Source organism: Equus caballus, chromosome 14, assembly GCF_041296265.1.
Source record: "Equus caballus isolate H_3958 breed thoroughbred chromosome 14, TB-T2T, whole genome shotgun sequence".
NCBI classification, from domain to species: Eukaryota; Metazoa; Chordata; class Mammalia; order Perissodactyla; family Equidae; genus Equus; species Equus caballus.
Window position 1 is genome coordinate 63,564,786 of NC_091697.1, and position 19,788 is coordinate 63,584,573.

Genomic DNA, 19,788 nt, shown 5'->3' on the forward strand with positions numbered 1-19,788 from the left:
GCCAGGTTGGCACATCATCTCAACAGAGATTAGGATACCTAGGCTAAAGGAGGGCCTGGGAATGAGGCACAGCATTGGGCGGGTTCCCCGTTTCTAGCTCGCAGTGTGAGCATGGCCACAAAGATGGAGGGGTGGGAGAGCTGCCTTTTGGTTGGTCTGTGGTTTTAACCAGGGTTTGTGAACCGTCACAGTCCTTGCTGCGTTTGTTCACTGCTCCAGCTGCCTATGATTAAAATAAACCCCTTGCGGGATTGTGAGTGTCTTTAAAGTTTTATTTTCAGTTTTCCTATAGTGAATGTAAAGATTTGTGCAATTCATTCAATATACATGTAATTATTAGAACTTTTTTTTTCCCCCCATAAATGAGCCGCCTTGTCTTGCATTTGGAGAAGTTAGCTGAGGGCTTGTCAGGCAATGTAAATAACCCGGGCCTGAGAGTCACAACTGCTGTGTCCTGGATGTTTGGCCCTTTGCAGTCACATCACTGGGGCACCTCTCATCCCCTCTCTGAAGTTTCCTTGTCTCCCAGCTGGGATGAATACTGCCCTGATCCACACAGTTCCTCTGAGGGTCAGAGGCATAAATAGGTATCATTATGGTTTATAAGGTAGTGTAGTAATAACAGCTCTGTGTGCTAATTAATGTACCGATATCCCACAGCTGTGTAGAGTGATCCGCTACAAGGCATCTAAAATCCCCACTTGGTCCAGTGCACCTTTGTTCTGGAAATGGAAGATTTCAGACTTTGTTCTTATTAATTTGACATGCATTAAATTAGCATGCTTAAGCATGTTCCATGCCTCTCCCTGTCCTCAGGACCTGGCCATGCACTCATTGAACAGTGGAATCCTGTAGGTCTGGTTGGAATCATCACTGCGTTCAACTTCCCTGTGGCAGTGTATGGCTGGAACAATGCCATTGCAATGATCTGTGGGAATGTCTGCCTTTGGTAAGACCTGCTCACTTTCTTATCTCTTATCTTATCTCTTATCTCTTTCTTATCTCACTTATCATCTTAGTAAGATGATAAAAGTAGCCATTTTCAGGAACTGCAAAAACTATTTTAAATGTGTTGAATGTTTTCTACTACTCTACTCTTTCATTTAACATATTAAGTCACACTGCTAGTTGTGAAATGCTGATTTTTAATTATTACATAATTTTATCATTGGCAAAATTTTTTTTGACATAGCCTTGTCCCCTGTCCCCCTATTCCTCCCAACTGTTTCCACCCCAAGCGTGTGTACTGTAATTGAATTCTGATACTACCTGGATTTAGTGTCTGACTCCACATATTTTAGGGCTCAGTTCTCCGTGGGACTTCCCCCACTTTAGATGCAAGCCACAAGTGTCTCCAGGTCCCCAGGACATCTGCACTCTCACCAGCCATCTACAAATTTCGGAGGTTCCCATGATCACTCGGTTTCAACAATTCATTAGAATGACCCACAGAACTCAAGAAAGCACAATACTTAATGATCACAGTTTTATTATAAAGGATGCACGAAGGGCAAGGTCCAGAAGTGTCCCAGAAGCAGAACTGCCATGCCCTCTCCCTGTTAAGTGAGGACGTGACACCTTTCCAGCCAGGAGACTCCACTGAGCTTTGGTGTCCAGAGTTTTTAATGGAGTTTTGTTACATAGGCATGATTGATTAAATCACTGGACCTGTGGTTGACTCAATCTCCATTCCTCTTCCCCTCTCCCTGGTTGGTCTTTCTGGTGACCAGTGACCAGCCCCCATCCTGAAGCTATCTAGGGACCCCCACAGGTCACCTCGTTAGCATAACAAAGACACTTCTATCACTCAGGAAATTCCAAGGGATTTTGAAGCTTTGTGCCAGAAACTAGGGACAAAGACCAGATATATTCTTTGTTATACTACACTCCCCAAATAGCAAACTAAATAAACAACTGAAAGAAAAAAAAAAGAACTTGTGATAAGTCACAACCTTCTTTTTAGAGTTTGACTTTTTTTTTTCCTTGAATAAAAATTTGGTAGTGAATTCCCAAGTGATTCTGAGGCACTGGGCCAATGTTCCCATTGATGGATTAAGTTTTACATTTCTCTAAAATATTTGATAGTAAAAGTTAGCTGTGAAAATGTCACTCTTTTATAGATGACAGAATATTGCTTGTTTTTAGGTTTCGTGTTCAGTGAAAGAACTTAGGCCAGGAAAACCAGGAGCTGTCCTTGCCTGTTTTGCACCTGTCCCACTAGTTTTGTAGGGATCTTGATGTCGTGTATGCAATTGAATGTGCTCAAAGACTGTCTACAAAAGCAAGGCATCGTGGGAGGATGAGGATTTGACACCGTGTTGCCAAAGGCTACCATGTAGGTTTTCTCAGCTCTTGAGCCTGCCAACAAGAGTTCATGTTGATTGATCTCTGTTTCACTCAGTTCTCAAAATTGGCAGCAGTAACGTAACAGTTCATGTGATCAGTGCAGCAGCAGGTTCAAAACTGCTTGGTGTCATTTTTATATTCATGAGAGTTTTTTCGTCCCTTAGGCCCCAGAGACAACAAGCTCAAGGACAGATTTCTTGTTTTAGTTATTAGACTCAATTGTCTAATTGGACAGAACTTTGTATCACAACTTTTGCTTCTGCTTGATAATAAAAGGTATTTATGATTTCCAGCAAATTAAGTTGCCTTTTTTCCCCTCTCTCAAGGAAAGGAGCTCCAACAACTTCCCTCATTAGTGTGGCTGTTACAAAGTAAGTATGCGTGGCTTCCTTTTTCCTGGGTATGAAATAATTGTGAAAGGCACTCATAGGCACTGAATTTAATCTGACGTGAAAGTGTCATTTATTTAAGCATGGCATTTGGATAACCTCTTTCTCCTTTGGTTATAATAATATTTTTGTATCATTTTGCAGTTGATAGAGCTCTTTCAGAGCCACATCATTTAACTCTTTGGAAACATGTCAGATATTGATATATGTTGAACTTGAGCTATTATAAACATTTTTGTCACTTGCAAAATAAAAACAAATGCAGTGGAAAGGAAATATCCTTGCAATTTATGGTTTTTTTTTCCCCTAAGGAAGATTCGGCCTGAGCTAACCTCTGTTGCCAATTCTTCTCTTTTTGCTTGAGAAAGATTGAGCCTGAGCTAACGTCTGTGCCAGTCTTCCTCTATTTTGTATCTGGGTTGCCGCCACATAGGTCTGTGCCTGGGAACTGACCCCAGGCTGCTGACGCGGAGCATGCCAAACTTAACCACTAGGCCACCAGACTGGCCCCTATGGGCTATATTTTATAACTATTCAACATGTTAATGGTTTTTGTCCTACCCAGCTAATACTTTTATTGCTTTTGTTTGATAGGCTGTTAGCCAAACAGAAAGAAATGGTTATACTATTCCACTGATTCTTCTATCTAAAATATATTTCATCTTTTGATTAAGACATTATTGATGTTTTATTTATTCACATTTGAGAACTTGAAAACTCTGATTAGGTCATAAATTCAGTGTTACTAATTTTTCATTCAGAATTTAGAGAATGTATGGAAGAGGGCACCTTCTCACGTAGGGTGAGGGTGCACCCGTGATGCTCCATTGTTGCCTGGTCTGCATTCTCTTATTTAAGGATTGTCGGTAGAAAGCTGTGGTGGAAACCATATGTAAGAGGGTCCTTAGTGTTGGAAGATCATTTAGGAACACTGGCTTAGGAATTGAAACGGGGGCTAAGAAAGAGTAGTGTGTGTGAGTGTTTGCTTGAAAGAAATATGTGATATTGAGGAAACGATATTCTCCAAGGCAGGGGTGTTCAAATTAAATATTAAATAGAACTTTGCTATACAAAACACATAAAATTGATGAGTTTCTTCAGGAAGTTTTCAAGAATAAAAAACTCTTAAAACAGTTAATGTAAACATAGTGAACTAACTTGCCAATTATTGTTAAGCAGCTGGTTAAAATATTAATTTTAATATTAGTTTCAAATGTTCTAAGTTATTGTGGCTCTGAGCTTTTTTATATTTATTTGCTTTAAGCCGTTTGAAGGGTTTGAAATGTTCATATAGCAACATGGCTGATTTTTTAGATAATTGAGAATATTATCTGATTTTGTAATGGAAGACAATAAGCAAAATGATGCTGAATTTTGCTGGAATTAATCAAGGGTACAACAGTGTCTACCAGGAGTTCTTAAATTCAGCTAAACATTCAGACTCAGAAGACGAGCATGGGCCACTTCTGGTACATCTGCCTATTCGGAAGGATGTGGGACAGGAACAAAGTTTGCTGAGAGGATAGCATCAGACATTCCTCTTTAGTCAGCGTCTTTGTAGCAGTTTATGCAGGGGTAAGGAGATGAGATCTGCGTTGGGCAGATGGGGGGTGGCCCTGGCTTAAAAGCCTAATGCCCCACAGGAGCCAAACTGGCATGTAAGAAATCTATAGGTGTAGCTTTCAGCGCCCACAGGGACATGCAGTTACAGGAGTCACTGCACTCAGGCCAGGCCTAGAAGCATGAGGTTCCCATTTCTAGTTCTCAGGTGGTTATCGCAGTCCAGATGCAGATGGCTAGGAGGGTCATTTTTACCATAAGCCATGTTGTCTGTGTAGCATTGTTGACATTCTGATGTTTATCAGGTAACTTGTGGAACAGAACTAGAGAGTTAACCCAAGGTCAGATTCTCATGCATTAGGGGAAGGGTGTTTGTTAATCTTTACTCACAGGTCCAAAGCAAAATCCCACCCCTTCCAGAGCAGTCAGTCCACTTGTGCAGACAGTAGATGCACCCTAAGTCCCTGGAAGAATTGTACTACCCAACACCAGGTCTCAGATGTGCAACTGCCATGTGTGATCCTTGATCGGATGGAAAAAAAAAAACTGCTGTAGTGGACATTTTTGGTGACGATTGGAAAATTTACTTACGTATGACAATGGTGTCTTTTTTATGGCAGTGAGTGTAGGGTTTGGATCTTTTTAAAATTAAACAAATTTGAAAGTCTCCAGCAAGTTGGGGTGATTGATGAAAAGAACCTGTGCTTATTTAGATCCATACTCCTCAAAAAGTTCAAAATGAATGGAAGAACTCTGTTTCAGAGAAACCAGACTTACTGGAGGCTTTTTTTTTTTTTTTTTTTGGTGAGGAGGGTTGGCCCTGAGCTAACATCTGTCGCCATTCCTTCTCTTTTTGCTTGAGGAAGATTGTTGCTGAACTAACATCTGTACCAATCCTCCTATTTCGTATGTGGGATGCTGCCACAGTGTGGCTTGGCGAGTGGTAGGTAGGTTCACACTCAGGATCCGAACCCGTGAACCCTGGGCTGCTGAAGCGGAGCGCACAAATTTAACCACCACGCCACCAGGCCAGACCCACTAGAGCCATTTTATACAACTTGAAATCAGATTTAAGTAGCATTGAACTGTATTTATCATCTTAACTCTAATAGCATAAGTTGTGGGAGACTAATTAACAAAAAACTGTGTTTATCCACAGTACTTTAGCCTGGAGGGTGCTCATGTTTCCTGACCAGGAGGTTTGGTGTGGAGCCAGTGGACGCTAGTCCTGAACTTCTTGAGGGTTCTGTGGGCAGGTCCAGCTCCCTCTGCTGTATCTCCTCAGCATCTACTCTAGGTTGTGGGGAATCTCTTTTCCTTTTCATTCTCACTTTTCTGGCTGGCTCTGCTTTGCAGAGATGTGTTGAAGGCTCTCGTTTCCTTCTTTTTCTTCATCTTTCTAGATTTTATTCCATATTATTTCTTTTTTTATTTCTTTGCCATCATTTTAATGGATTTGTGGTCTGCAAAAAAAAAAAAAATGCCCTGCAGTCAGTCTACCATCTTGAACCGGATATATCTTCATAGTTTGGCAGAAAATACTTGAGAACAATGATCATTTGAGCTGCCTAACCGTTGCTTTATGTCTTTTATTCATTTTGTTTGTGTTTTTCTTCTTAAGATTCTTTTAGGAAAAAAAAGAGTTCTGCTTTTAAGTGTTTGAAAACCATATCTCTAATATGTCAGGAGAACTTGAGGCCTGGATGTTTGAGGGCTGGGAGAGAGAGTTGAAAAAGGAAAGTCAGGTGGTTGGAATTTATTCCTAGTTTTTCAAAAAATCCTAAGAAATTAAATTATTTCCTTACTTAGTAATTGCTTTTTCTTTCTAGGATAATAGCCAAGGTTCTGGAGGACAACAAGCTGCCTGGTGCGATTTGTTCCTTGACTTGTGGTGGAGCAGATCTTGGGTAGGTTAACAGCCCGAGGGTGTCTTTCTGTAGAAGGATGCTGGATGACTGACTAGATCCATCTTTATTAGAGTAGTGAAATCCAGTACCCCAGAGGAGGTGAGAATGACTTTTTGGAATCATCATTATTATGGACCTCACTGGGCTCTTACTTTATTAATGCATAGCCTCTGATGGAAGATGAGTAAGAATTGGCTTTTTCATTGCCCAGAGCTACTACTGGAAGGTGTTTAAATCCTAAGATAACAAACTGCTCTCCCGGTGGACAGTCCAGGGCTTCCTGACGCTTGATTTATAAAGGTCATAAAGGTGCTTGCTTACAGAGCAAAGCTGTGAGACTGTAGTCTAGGGTTTCACTCCCCGCTGGAAACCTATCCAATTGGCTGGGTTCTTCGGCTGACCAAAAAAGGGAGCTCTGGGAGTATAACTTCTTTTAAAAAATTTACCGTTTTTTGGAAATCGCCATATCATTCACATGCCATAAAATTCTCTGTTTAGAAATGTGTAATTCAGTGGTTTTTAGAAGATTCACCATGTTGTGCAACCATCACCATTATCTTATTCCAGAACATTTGTATTACCCTCAAAAGGAGCCTCATACCCATTGGCAGTCACTGCCCATCGCCCCTGCCCCAGCCTCTGGCAACCACTTATCTACTTTCTGTCTCTGGCTTTGCCTATTTTGGACATTTCATGTAAATAGAATCATACAATATGTGCCCTTTTGTATCTGGCTTCTTTTAGCATAATGCCATAGCCTCTTTTTAAGCTGGAACTGATGATAATTGCTCTGAACCATGCTGAGGTTGTTTTATTACTGGCTTAGTCTTTGATTAGGTGAGGTTTTATAGGAGTCAGGTCTCATAAACCCGTACTGGTGTAGTTAAAATGTTAGTTTCCCTCCATTGCTTTGACGGTACTACTGTACTTAATAGGTAATCTCAAAAAGAAGTAATAAATTACTCCTTTTTTCATATAAATGAGAAAATATTAGAAAATACAACTCCCATATATAGAATGCATAGTCAAGTACTATCTAAATGTCATTTAAAACATGATTAGCCTATCCTTTGACCCACTCTGTTCTTGTACTTTGGGCAGCCAGTCCCTCGTGTTGACCTTGGAATAGCTCAAATAATTACAGTAGTGCATGCAGGAGTGCATGAAGCAGCAGCCACCCTGAGTATCAGTGCTCATGTTTGCTGGGCTGAACTTGGGGAAGCCTACGTGTTTAATCTCGTCAAGCTGTTCCAGCCCTACATTACCCTGATGCTGTAACTGCCCTGCTTGGCCCAATGCCTTTGAAGCACTAAACTATGAGGAAAGGGGTTCAAATCCTTAGTTTCTCGTCTACATTCCTTAGAAGCAGCTGGAAATCCCAGCACAGCCTTTATAAGTCAGCTTCCGTGAGGGATACTTAGGATGTTTCCTTACAGTCTTTAGACTTTTAATTCTTAAGGGAATTAGTAGTTTAAGAGTCTGCAGAATAACTGGGATGCTCATCAAGGAAGTGCTAAGGTCGCGTTGTCTAGTCACCCACTCAGTACAGGAGGGACTTAATTCCTTAACAACGTCCTCGAGGTGATTTCTGTTTACAGAAAGCTCACAGAGCAGGTTAGCTTGTTCTGTTGTACGGTTGTCCTTGTGAGAATCTAGTTCATTTTCATGAACACCTTCCCTTGCTCCCCTGGGATAGGCTTCCTTGTGTCTTTGACTGACTTTCGATGACGAGACCCCAGGTCAGAGTTGTCTAGTCTGTCAGGTGCCACCGTTGCTGGGTTTCTCTGCTTGGGTGACCGTGTCTGTTCCCCTGCAGCACAGCAATGGCCAAAGATGAGCGAGTGAACCTGCTGTCCTTCACTGGGAGCACTCAGGTGGGAAAACAGGTGGCCCTTATGGTGCAGGAGAGGTTTGGTAAGTGTTGGCTTTCTAATGAGGATTTTAATTCCCTCTGGTGTGGATGTGAAATCTAAAAGTTGAGGTTTTTTTCCTTGACCCTTTCCATGGAGACATCAGCCATTTATCTCAAAGTCCAAATGAAAGAAAGAGTATTGTTATTAGTGGGTTGATATTAGAGAGGTCCTGAATTTAATAGCATAATTTGGAAAAGGATGTCATTATCCTCCTAAATGACTATAGTAGAATCGTATCAAATATATTTATCAATTTCTATCAGGCCTGATTAACAAATTAAAAAAAGAGAACTCACAATTTATGCAGGATGAGTGGGTGTACAGGACCTAGAGCGAATGTGGAACAGAAGACTTACCTGTTCTTCTATCGTTTATATTTCATGTATATATGACTGAAAAGGGTTGTATAGACAGAGCTTTGTATGCTCCACTTTGTGGCTCATTAAAGTGGTTTCCAAGGATAATATTGACTTTCAATTTTTGGCTATTATGCTGAATTTAGACTCTAACCCTAGCATAAGAGGAGACTTGACTAGTTAATCTGCCAGCCATTTTGCTGTATGAGCATTGCTTTTAAAACGCAAGTTTACTAACTATTAGAGCTGATAAACAAGGTCAGCAGGGTTCAATATTCGAAAGTCAATTGTATTTCTTTAAAAAAATTTTTTTTTATTGCAGTAACTGGTTTTTATAACATAAATTGCAGGTGTACCTCGTTATGTATTTCGATTTCTGTGTAGATTACATCATGTCCACCACCCAAAGACTAGTTACAATCCATCACCACACACATGTGAGCCTAATCACCCCTTTCACCCTCCTTCCTCCCCGCTTCCCATTAGGTAACCACCAATTCAGTCTCTTTTTCTATGTGTTTGTGTGTCGTCGTTTTTATCTTCTACTTATGAGTGAGATCATATGGTATTTGACTTTCTCCCTCTGACTTCAATTGTATTTCTATATATTAACAATGAACCATCTGAAAATGAAATTCAGAAAACAATTTCATTTACAGTAGCATCAAAAAGAATAAAATACTTAGGAATAAGTTTAACAAAGGAAGTATAAGTCTTTCACACAGAGTACTACAAAGCACCATTGAAAGAAATTAAAGAAGACCTAAATACATATAAAGATATCCCACTTTCACTTTTTGGAGAACTTAATATTGTTACTGTCCAAGATCAATACAGTCCAAGTGCTCCACAAACTCAGTACAGGCCCTTTCAGAATGTCATCTGGCTTCTTTGTAGAAACTGACAAGCTGATCCTAAAATTCATATGAATTGCAAAGGACCCCAAATAGCCAAAACAATCTTCAAAAAGAAGAACAAAGTCAGAGGACTCATACTTCCCAATTTCAAAACTTACGGTAAAAGTACAGTAATTAAGACTGTGTACTGGCATAAGGATAGATGTAAAGATCAGAGGAATAGACTTCAGATCCCAGAAATACACCTTTACATTTATGGTCAATTGAGTTTTGACAAGGGTCCCAAAACATCTCAATGGGAAACAATGGTCTTTTCAACAAATGGTGCTGGGATAACCAGGTATCCACATAGGTATGTGTGAAGTTGACCCCTACCTCATCATATACACAAAAACTAACTCACAATGTATCAGACCTAAATGTAAGAGCTAGAACTATAAAACTCTTAGAAGGCGGCATAGGAATAGATTTTTGTGACCTTGGATGAGGCAATGGTTTCTTAGATGTGACTCCTAAAGCACAAGCAGCACACGAAAAAACAGATAATTTAGACTTCATCAAAATCCAACATTTTTGTTGTTTCAAAAAACCCCATCAAAGAAATGAAAAGAACAGTCTACAGAGTGGGAGAAAATATTTGCAAATCCTTTAGGTGATCAAGGATTTGTATCTAAAATATATAAAGACCTCTTACAATTCAACAATATAAAAAACCCAATTAAAAAATGGGACAGCATTCTAATGAATAGGTATTTCTTCAGAGATATACAAATGGCCGATAAGCATGTGCAAATAAAGGTGCTCAAGATGATTAGTCCTGCTTCTTTCACTAGGAGATTTCATCTTCTCCTTCTCCCTTCCCCTTCTTACTCAAAGCAGTGGTTTGTTCTCTCTTAAGTAGTACCATTAGTAGGATTACAATTTTTAAAAAATGTATCTGCCTGTTGTAAGTTACAGCTGCTTTCTTGGAGGGGGTTGGCGGTTCTGAGTGTGGTTAGGGAGCACATAGAGAACTGGAAGGATATAGAAAGTATAAGTCCCTCCTCTTCTGCCGCATATCACTTGAAGCCAGGCAGGAGGAGCCCATGTTAGGTGTAGAATTTTCTGTTTCCTTCCTTTTCTTAGCACCTAGGATAGTGCTCTGCTGCAACCAGCAAGCTGTCGTTAAATTAACTGTTGCAGTGGAGACAAGCTGAGGTAGTGCTCAGTGGCTTTTGGTAGTAACAGCCCTACCCCTTATAATTAATAACCACCTGAGGCTTAATTGTTTCAGAGTGGCAGAGGTGAGAACATAGTCTCCTGCTGTCACGTAAGCTCCTCATATCCAAAATAAATAAAAGTTACTCATGTGGAAGCTGATTTTAAAGTGCATTTAAGGAAAAATAAATTTATGTTTTAAAGATCAGTAGTAAATACAGCTCTAAAATTGAGGCAGGGGCCAGCCCTGTGGCCTAGTGGTGGAGTTCAGTGCACTCCACTTTGGCAGCCCAGGTTCACTCCCCAGGCGTGGACCTATGCCACTCATCAGTGGCCATGCTGTGGTGGCAACCCACATACAAAACAGACGAGGCTTGGCACGTAGCTCAGGGCAAATCTTCCTCAAGCAAAAAGGGGAAGATTGGCAATAGATGTTAGCTCAGGGCCAATCTTCCTGAGGGGGAAAAAAAAATTTGAGGCAAACAAATCTCAAATCTTCATGCTGGGGAGTATAAAGTAAGAATGGCATTCATAGCCTGCTGTATAACTTTCCTAGAATGTAGGTTGGCATTGTATATCAGGAGCTCTCACATTTATACCCTTTGGCCCTGACCTAAGTTGATAACCAAGTTAATAATCAGTACCCAACATATTCAACACTAGAGAAGTAGCTAAATAAAATTTGGTACATCATCATGATGGAATACTATGCAGTGATTTTTTTTTTTAAACAGCTCTTAATAAGTTAGGGAAAAGGTATATTAATCGGAAAATAAAGCAAAATTAATTAGATAGTATGATCTCAACTAAATATAAATGCACAGAAGAGAGCTTGGAAGACACTATACCAAATTATGAAGAGAGATTTTGTGGTGACCTATGGCCCATAGCTTTTTGCCTGCTTGATGCTTGCTTCTTTTTAAAAATAATTTTCTAGAATAAGCATGTTATTCAACTTTTTTGTGTGTGGTAGTAAATATATATATAACATAAAACTTACCTTTTTAATCACTTTGAAGTGTACGGTTCTGTGGCACTAAGTATATTTACATTGTCGTGCAACCATCACCACTGTCCATCTCCAGAACTTTTTTGTTTTCCCAACTCTGTACCCATTAAAACTAACTCCCCATTACTGCCTTCTCCCAACCGTCGGCAACCACCATTTTACTTTCTGTCTCTGTGGATTTGACTACTCTAAGAACCTTATATAAGTAGAATCACACAATATTTGTCTTTTCATGTCTGACTTACTTCACTTGGCATAATGTCTTCAAGGTTGGTCCATATTATGTGTCATAATTTCCTTCCTTTTTAAAGCTGTATGTAGACATCACGTTTTGTTTATCCATTCATTTGTCGATAGACACTTGGGTTGCTCCCACCTTTTAGCTATTGTGAATAATGCTCTTATGATCATGAGTGTACAAGTATCTGTTCAAGTCCTTGCTTTCATGTCTTTTGGTTAGGTACCCAGAAGTGGGATTGCTAGATCGTTGGTAATTCTGTGTTTAATTTCTTGGGAAATTGTCGTATGATTTCCCACAGTGACTGTACCATTTTGCACTATTTGGAGTTTTTTGGGATGTAATTTCAAACTTAGGGAAAAGTTACAAGACTAATGCAAGGAATTCCTGTATACCCTTTAATGAGGTTCACCATTTGCTTACATTTTGCCCCATTTGGTTATCATTTTCTCCCTCTCCAACATACACACACACACATTTTGGGTGCATATTACTTTTGAACCTTTGAGAAAGTTGCAGACATTGTGTTCCTTTACCATTACATATTTTGGTGTATTTCCTAAGAACAAGGACATTCTGTCATATAACCATGGTGCAATTATTAAAATTAGGAAATTGGACATTGATGCAAAATCATGCTATGTTTTAAATAGGAAAATAAAACTTAATTAGGATACGCTATGATTTGACACCATATAGCAGTGTGCATTAAATACTAAAATAGGCATTAATTTGCATTTATATATTTTTAAAGGGAGAAGTTTGTTAGAGCTTGGAGGAAACAATGCCATTATTGGTAAGGCTGCCCTTTATTTTTCGGTTTGCTTGTTTTTCGGTTCAGAATAGCTCCAACAGCCATCCTGAATATATAGAACTTGTTTGTGTAGGAACTCGTCCCTTCTATACTATGTGTGTCTGTGACCTAATTCCCATGTTAGGAGCTTTACTTGTGAGCGGGACACACTGGTTTGAAGGCAGAGATAACTAGGAAGGAAAGGGGTTCACGTTTGGAAAATGTTACCTGGGGCTTAGAACCTGTGTTTGAGACTTCCTAGTGTGGCATTGTTTCTTGTTTTTCCTTCTCCTATTTTCTGGAAACTGGCCACATGTTTCTCTAGAATAAGTGAGTGACTGTTCTGTCACTTGCTGATTCCTTTTGATTTCAAACATCAATTTGTCTTTAGAAGAATATTAAGTGCTTTTTTATTGGAAAGCAACACTTCCTTAAGGCATCTCATCGCTTACCTATAGGATTGGGTATTACTTCTTTTTTTCAACTGTTTGGCGCAAAAGGAGTCTACCAGCGTAACTTCTGGATACTGTAATGAGCATCAGTATGCTGAGACTTAGTAGAAGCATGGATTTTGTGATAGAAAGCAAAACTTGCTAATTGTTATGTTGCCATCATTATCATCGTGTTTAAATGCCTGGATCTTAGTGGTGTGTACCAGAAGTTTAAGAAGTGCATGCTGAAGGGTTTGTTCTGGGTGAACTTCTAACCTAGTTAGAGGGAGAGTTCGTTTCCATGTATAGTTAGCATTTAGTGGGCACTGGCGTTTGCCAGGTACTGTGCTCAGCTGTTTCCTATGCATCATTTTATCTAATGCCCACAATAATCCCATGAGGTAGATACCATTATTAATCTCATTCGGAGGTTACACTCTGAGGCTTCAGATGATTATGTGCCTGAAGTGACAGGCTCACCAGTGACAGAGCCAGCGATTGTATCCTGATAATCAGACCCCAGAGCACAGCTCTTTCCTTAACTCCTTACTATCATTTGTCAGCACCTCAGACATCATTATCCATTTTACGGATGAGGAAACTGAGGCTCAAAAAGGTAAAATAACACAATTAAAAAGTGGTGAAGGGGCTGGCCCTGTGGTGTAGTGGTTAAGTGCACGTGGTCTGCTTCGGTGGCCCAGGGTTCAAAGGTTCGGATCCTGGTACAGACCTATTCACCACTTATCAAGCCAGGCTGTGGTGGCATCCCACATAAAATAGAGGAAGATTGCCACAGATGTTAGCTCAGGGCAAATCTTCCTCGAGCAAAAAGAGGTAAATTGGCAACAGATATTAGCTCAGGGCCAATATTCCTCACCAAAAAAAAAAAAGTGGAGGAGATAGACAAGAACCCTGGTCTGTTTGGTTACACAGGCCACCTTCTTAACCATCTGCTATTTGAGAATGCTATTAAATTGGACAGGGAAAAGTTGAAGATATAAGAGGAAATTGAGACTGTAAATTTCTGGAAGGGATGAGAAGGAAGAAATTACAAATAACATAAATAGAAAGGTTAACCTTGTAAAGACTAGTTTTTCTTTCAAGGCAGAAGAGGAAGGAATAGACAAAAGTAGAGAGGAATTTGAAAGTGATTTTGTATTCATTTCTTCAGAGGAAGCTGAAAAAGGCCTTTTGTGTAAACACTTGGACAGGGGCTGACCCCGTGGCCGAGTGGTTGGGTTTGCCTGCTTTGCTTCGGTGGCCCAGGGTTTTTCTGGTTTGGATCCTGGGCATGGACATGGCACTGCTCATTAGGCCATGCTAAGGCGGCGTCCCACATGGCACAACCAGAGACACTCACAACTAGAATATACAGCTATGTACTGGCAGGCTTTGGGGAGAAGATGAAGAAGAAGAAAAAAAGAAGATTGGCAACAGTTGTTAGCTCAGGTGCCGATCTTTATAAAAAACAAACCAAAAACACTTGGACATTTTCCATGAAGTAGGGGGTGAGGTCCTTTGGTGCAGGAGTAAAAAGCTTGAGGGGTTTCAGAGACTTGGAAAAGCTGTAGAGGGGCAACGAGAGGAATTTAAGGGCATGGACTGCTGCAGGTGAGGGTGTAGATGTTGCTGGAGAGCATGGTTAGATGGTGATGATAATCAGAAGAATCCTCTTGCCCTCTCTGGTCCCAGGGAAGCCAGCATCAAGATGGGCCCTAGGCTGGAGACTGAAGGTAAGTCACTGACAAAGAAGATGGTGGGCTTAGAGAAGAGACCACATAATGAGGGGACAGAGGAGACTTAGTATCAGAAACTTTGCGAGATGAAAGATGAAGAAGTAGGAGCCTCAATTTACATCTGTACTTGGGTGAAGACCATAGAGCTCATTGCTCTATTCTCATATCATCTTCCTTGGAAGAAAAGTTGCCTCTGCAATGTGAACATGCTTATTTTACAGGGAAGTTCTGATGTTCTCTTATTGCGCTTTCTCAAGACATCATTTTATACCAGTTACAAGTACCTTGTCTGCCTACTTCGAGACACTGATGAGTGTGTGTTTGTGCTTCTTTAAGCTTTTGAGGATGCAGACCTCAGTTTAGTTGTTCCATCAGCTCTCTTTGCGGCCGTGGGGACAGCTGGCCAGAGGTGTACCACCGCAAGGCGCCTGGTGAGTGTGTCTGCATAGGCACGTGAGATTGTCCTATCTTCAAACAGTTTAACAAATTGTACTGTTAGGGAGGTGTCATAGAAGTACTGCTAGAAAAATGTATTCTCTAGATGTGGTTGGCAAACGTGTGGCCCTGCTGTCTTCTGTGCTCATGGCAGATGTTGCTAATCAACGAGAGACTCTGCCTTACCGCCCTCCCCCCAAGCTAAAAATAGTCTCACGCCAATTGATTGAAGTTGGACTGGGAGATGAGACCTATTTTCAGTCCTACATGTAGAATGATGTGGACAAAGTCCAGTGTCACTTGGAGAATCAAACAAGCTAAAAGTTTGAAAAATTCAAAAACTAAATCTGTAAGTCGAAGTCTTAGATTTGACTTGATGCGACGTGGTTTATTGAAAAGCAAATGACTCTGTCTGTGTGTTCTCTTTATATAGTCTGACCACATAGGTATAGGACACGTTAATACTAAGTATATATAACGAGATGTTGTTTAGCTTCAGTGTATGGGGTTTGGGAAGTTTAATGTTCACACTTAGACTTGAGCTGGATTTCAGTCTTATGTGGGATACAACCATGATTTTCATGACTCTTATGATACTGAAAAACTGTGTATATTGCAACCAAACAAGTTTTGGTTGGGTACAAAGTTGGGGTACATTTGCCATTTTTTTATTGTTGTTGAGTTTTCCTCGTAATTTAAAAAGAAGTCGTTTACAATTAAATTACAGAGGAATTCGTTTTGAGTTTTTAATGTCACCCATCATGAATATGATCAAAATCTTTATAAGGCGGACATAATCTAAATTAATTAGAATAAAAGATATGTGAAAGTTAAGTCTTTACTTTTCCCATGACTTTTCTTTTTTTTTTAAAGATTTTTTTTTTAATTTTTCCTTTTTCTCCCAAAGTCTCCTGGTATATAGCTGCGTATCCTTAGTTGTGGGTCCTTCTAGTTGTGGCATGTGGGATGCTGCCTCAGCATGGCTTGATGAGCGGTGGCATGTGCGCACCTAGGATTTGAACTGGCGAAACACTGGGCCGCCAAAGCAGAGTGCACGAACTTAACCACTCAGCCATGGGGCTGGCTCCCCCCATGACTTTTCATTTTCATCTTTTCCTGTATTTTACAACAAATGAATATCAATCTTTCCTTTGTTTTTATATTATTCATTTGAAAGTTCTCAAAAAAGTCTAAGGTACGATATACTTATCTTGTAAGTACTTACTTACAATTTGTTAAATTTGTTCAGCTTAATCATTTATTACATTAATGCTAAGAAGGAAGCAGGGATGCTCGAAAAGATGGTAACCTTCATTACACGGTCAAACAAGAAATGACATAAAGGCAAGCATGTCTCTATTCAGCCAACTTTCATTTTTCCCTTGTGTCTTAGAGCAAATATACATAGCCATGCTTTATACTTAGTGCTAAATATTAGAAGATGCTATTAGTCATGCCCATATTGATTTCCATAGGGACAATTAGTGGTTTGTAGGAAAAACCATTCTGGTACTACAGACCTCTCCCTGACTAGTTCTCATAACGTTGGTCCATTCATCACATGGAGACCAACCCAGAGAATGGATGGTTTGACAAGTTCACCTCTGCCACTGGGAATGTAGCATGAAGCTCACATCCTACCCAGAATGAGTCCGAGGGCTGACCTCACCTGATTAAGGCCTCACTCTGGAGACCTGCTCAGCCTGAGGCTCAGGGCATGCGGTTACTTAGCAGAGGGAGGCTGACCAGACTGTTGTGGTGTGTGTTCACTAAGACTCGAACGGGTACCCTGGGAGACGGGTGTACTCTGAGGTTCCCTGCTAATTAACACTTCGAATTCTCTGGAACAGAAACAGACAGCATTGATTTGTGAACTTTGGCCAAGTAAGTCCTTAGAAACTTGATAAAGACATGGTTCTTGATTTTATTCTAACATTCACCTATGGGAAACTATTGTCTTCATGTAGTTAATATTAAAATTAGAAATTAAAAAATTTATTAAAATAATGATTATTTTAATATTTAAAAATTATTAAAATAAAAAACATACTTCTATTTTCAGAGATCACAATATTTCAAAAACTAATAATATTAAGAAAAATGGTACGTTAATGGATTTGTACATTTATTTTACTATTCCCATGACTGTTTCTTTTTTCACTTAGTTTTTACATGAAAGCATCCACGACGAAGTTGTAAATAGACTCAAAAAGGCCTATGCACAGGTTCGCGTCGGGAACCCCTGGGACTGTGAGTACTGATTTCAAAGATGCTCCTTTCGGACAGCTGGTGTTATAAGTGTTCTCATCTACTTTTTTTTTTTTCTCCTTTTCTGAGTTGATGGCATATGAAGCAGGTTCTTTGGCATTTGGAGGGACTTGTCTGCCCCTAGGTTAGGATCCTGAGTGCTTGATGTGGGCTGGTGGGTGAGCCTGGGCGCTGGTGTTTAGACGGGATGAGTTTGATGAGCTTTTCTCCCTTCACCACTGTTACCTTGACTGAGTCACCACCATCCTCTCTCGTGGAAGAATGCAAGTTGCTAAACTGACTTGCCTGCTTCCCCTTCTGCCTTCGACAGTAACCAGAGTGATTTTTAAAAATGTAATTAGATAATTCACTCTCCTGCTTAAAACTCTCCAGGGACTTCTCATTGCTTTTACACTAAAACCTAAATTCCTCCTGAGTCCCTCCTGTGCAGGCTTACAGTCTTTGGTGATCTGACCCTGCCTCCTCGCCTGCCCAGCTTCTGATCCCGTGTGTACCATTTGCCCCCTTGTCCCTGAGCCCCAGCTTCTCCCAGTGCTTCAGGAATTCCAGGCTCTGTCTTACTGCTCTCTGCTGGAAATGTTCTTCCCGTGACTGGCTCTGCTCAAATGCCACCTCCTGACTGAGGCCTCTCTAAATCTTCCTTCTCCCTCTGTGCCTGGGGTCATCTCTAATGCTCTGGTTTCCGGCAGCCATACCTAGGGCAGCATCAGTCTCTCCCCCTTGAGTTGCACACCACCTGCTGAGCCTGAGTTGATCCCATTGAGAGTGATCACACTGGAATGAATAAACAAGTCCTGTATTTTTAATGCAGTGCTTTCATTTAACTGATAACCAGTACTCTAAACCAGGGGTTGACAGCCAGATTTGCCCTACCACCCATTTTTGTAAAGAAAGTTTATCAGGACAAAGCCACACCCACTTGTTTACATATCTTCCATGCCTGTTTTCACAGTACAGTGGCAGAGTTGAGTGGTTGTGGCAGAGACCACATAGGTCATGCAAAGCATTAAATATTTACTATCTGACCCTTGATAGGAAAAGGTTGCTGACTCCTGCTGTAAACTGAGAGGATGTGTGAAGCGATTGGTCTGTTCATTGGGAAAGCTGTTACAATAATAAAATGATGCCATTTAGGGTGAAATGAAGAGCATTCCTTTTTTCTCTCCAGCTAATGTGCTCTATGGGCCACTCCATACCAAGCAGGCAGTGAGCATGTTTCTTGGAGCAGTGGAAGAAGCAAAGAAAGAAGGTGGCACCGTGGTCTATGGTGGCAAGGTAATGAAAACTGAGATCGCTAGTGACAAACTTTTACTTCCTTTCCCTTAGGCACAAGCAGGGCTCTGGGCAAATTGTTGAAGGGTCCCCGATGGCCATCTTTCTTTTTTCCATCCCTTTTGTAAGGAGGAAATATATGTGTTAAAGAATGACGGCATAAAACGCATAGAATATTTCTGGAAGGACATCAAAGAAACTCAGAGCCATGGTTGCCTTTGAATTGAGTCCCTGGGAATTTGTATGGAAAGGAGACCTCATTTTCATGGTACGGCAGAAGACTTTGTATACAGAGCAATTAGAATCCATATTTACTGGTTATTTCTAAAAGTCAGGTAAAGCAGGGAATCAAAAATACATACCAAAAACATTTTATTTTAATTTAACACATATAATTGCATTTGTTTGATTCTTCTTATGTAGAACCAAGGTGTTTTCTTCATGTGTCGTAGGAATTTGTCTTCATCCTTACATAAGCTATGCCGATAATTTATTATCTATAATTTAGTTTCACTTTCTTTAAAATTTACTGAGAAACTGAGTCTCTTGCAAAGCAATCTGAGAGCAGAATCCTTTCCCTCAGTCATCTTATCAGTGACACACCCATATCTTATCGGACAGAGGTGTGTATGGATATTTGTGTATTTTTTTGGTTACTCACTAATATTGAGTTTTTTCTGAATCATTCAACTTAATCTTTAGAAATAGCTCTTTTTTTCCTTAGTGTAATATTTAAGTTATGTAATGTAATATGGCATTACAATAACAAATACAGCTGCCATGCACAGGATTGGGAGTAAATGCAGCTGACTCTTGGTAAATAACACAGCTCAGGGTGAAAGCGGAAAAACACAGGCCTCTGGAGAGTTAACCACCAGCCCGAGCAGCTCGCTGTGGGCATCGGGATATTTTATAGATGGAAAAGAGAGCATTAGTTGAATGGACGTGAACTAGTAATTTGGTTACATGGGGGTTGGTTAAAAGAGTGTCTGCAGTATCCCCTTTGGGAGTGTCTGACTTCTGTACAATGTGTATTAGTTTGCTAGGGCTGCCATCACAAAATACTGCAGACTGGGTGTCT

The 19,788-nt window shown here is 40.3% G+C and overlaps 1 protein-coding gene across 2 annotated transcripts in view; it reads left to right on the top strand.

Annotated features, from left to right (window-relative positions):
- Window positions 1–19,788, top strand: part of ALDH7A1 (aldehyde dehydrogenase 7 family member A1) — a 38,686-nt gene that overhangs the window by 11,933 nt on the left and 6,965 nt on the right. Inside the window, exons 6-13 of one of the 2 annotated variants that reach the window (XM_001504486.6) lie at window positions 817–949; window positions 2,673–2,717; window positions 6,125–6,202; window positions 8,019–8,116; window positions 12,527–12,568; window positions 15,069–15,163; window positions 17,333–17,417; window positions 18,604–18,710. In XM_001504486.6, the coding sequence (XP_001504536.4) occupies window positions 817–949; window positions 2,673–2,717; window positions 6,125–6,202; window positions 8,019–8,116; window positions 12,527–12,568; window positions 15,069–15,163; window positions 17,333–17,417; window positions 18,604–18,710 (683 nt within the window). The remainder of the gene's footprint in view (window positions 1–816; window positions 950–2,672; window positions 2,718–6,124; window positions 6,203–8,018; window positions 8,117–12,526; window positions 12,569–15,068; window positions 15,164–17,332; window positions 17,418–18,603; window positions 18,711–19,788) is intronic. The other variant, XM_023617783.2, reaches the window with a different exon arrangement.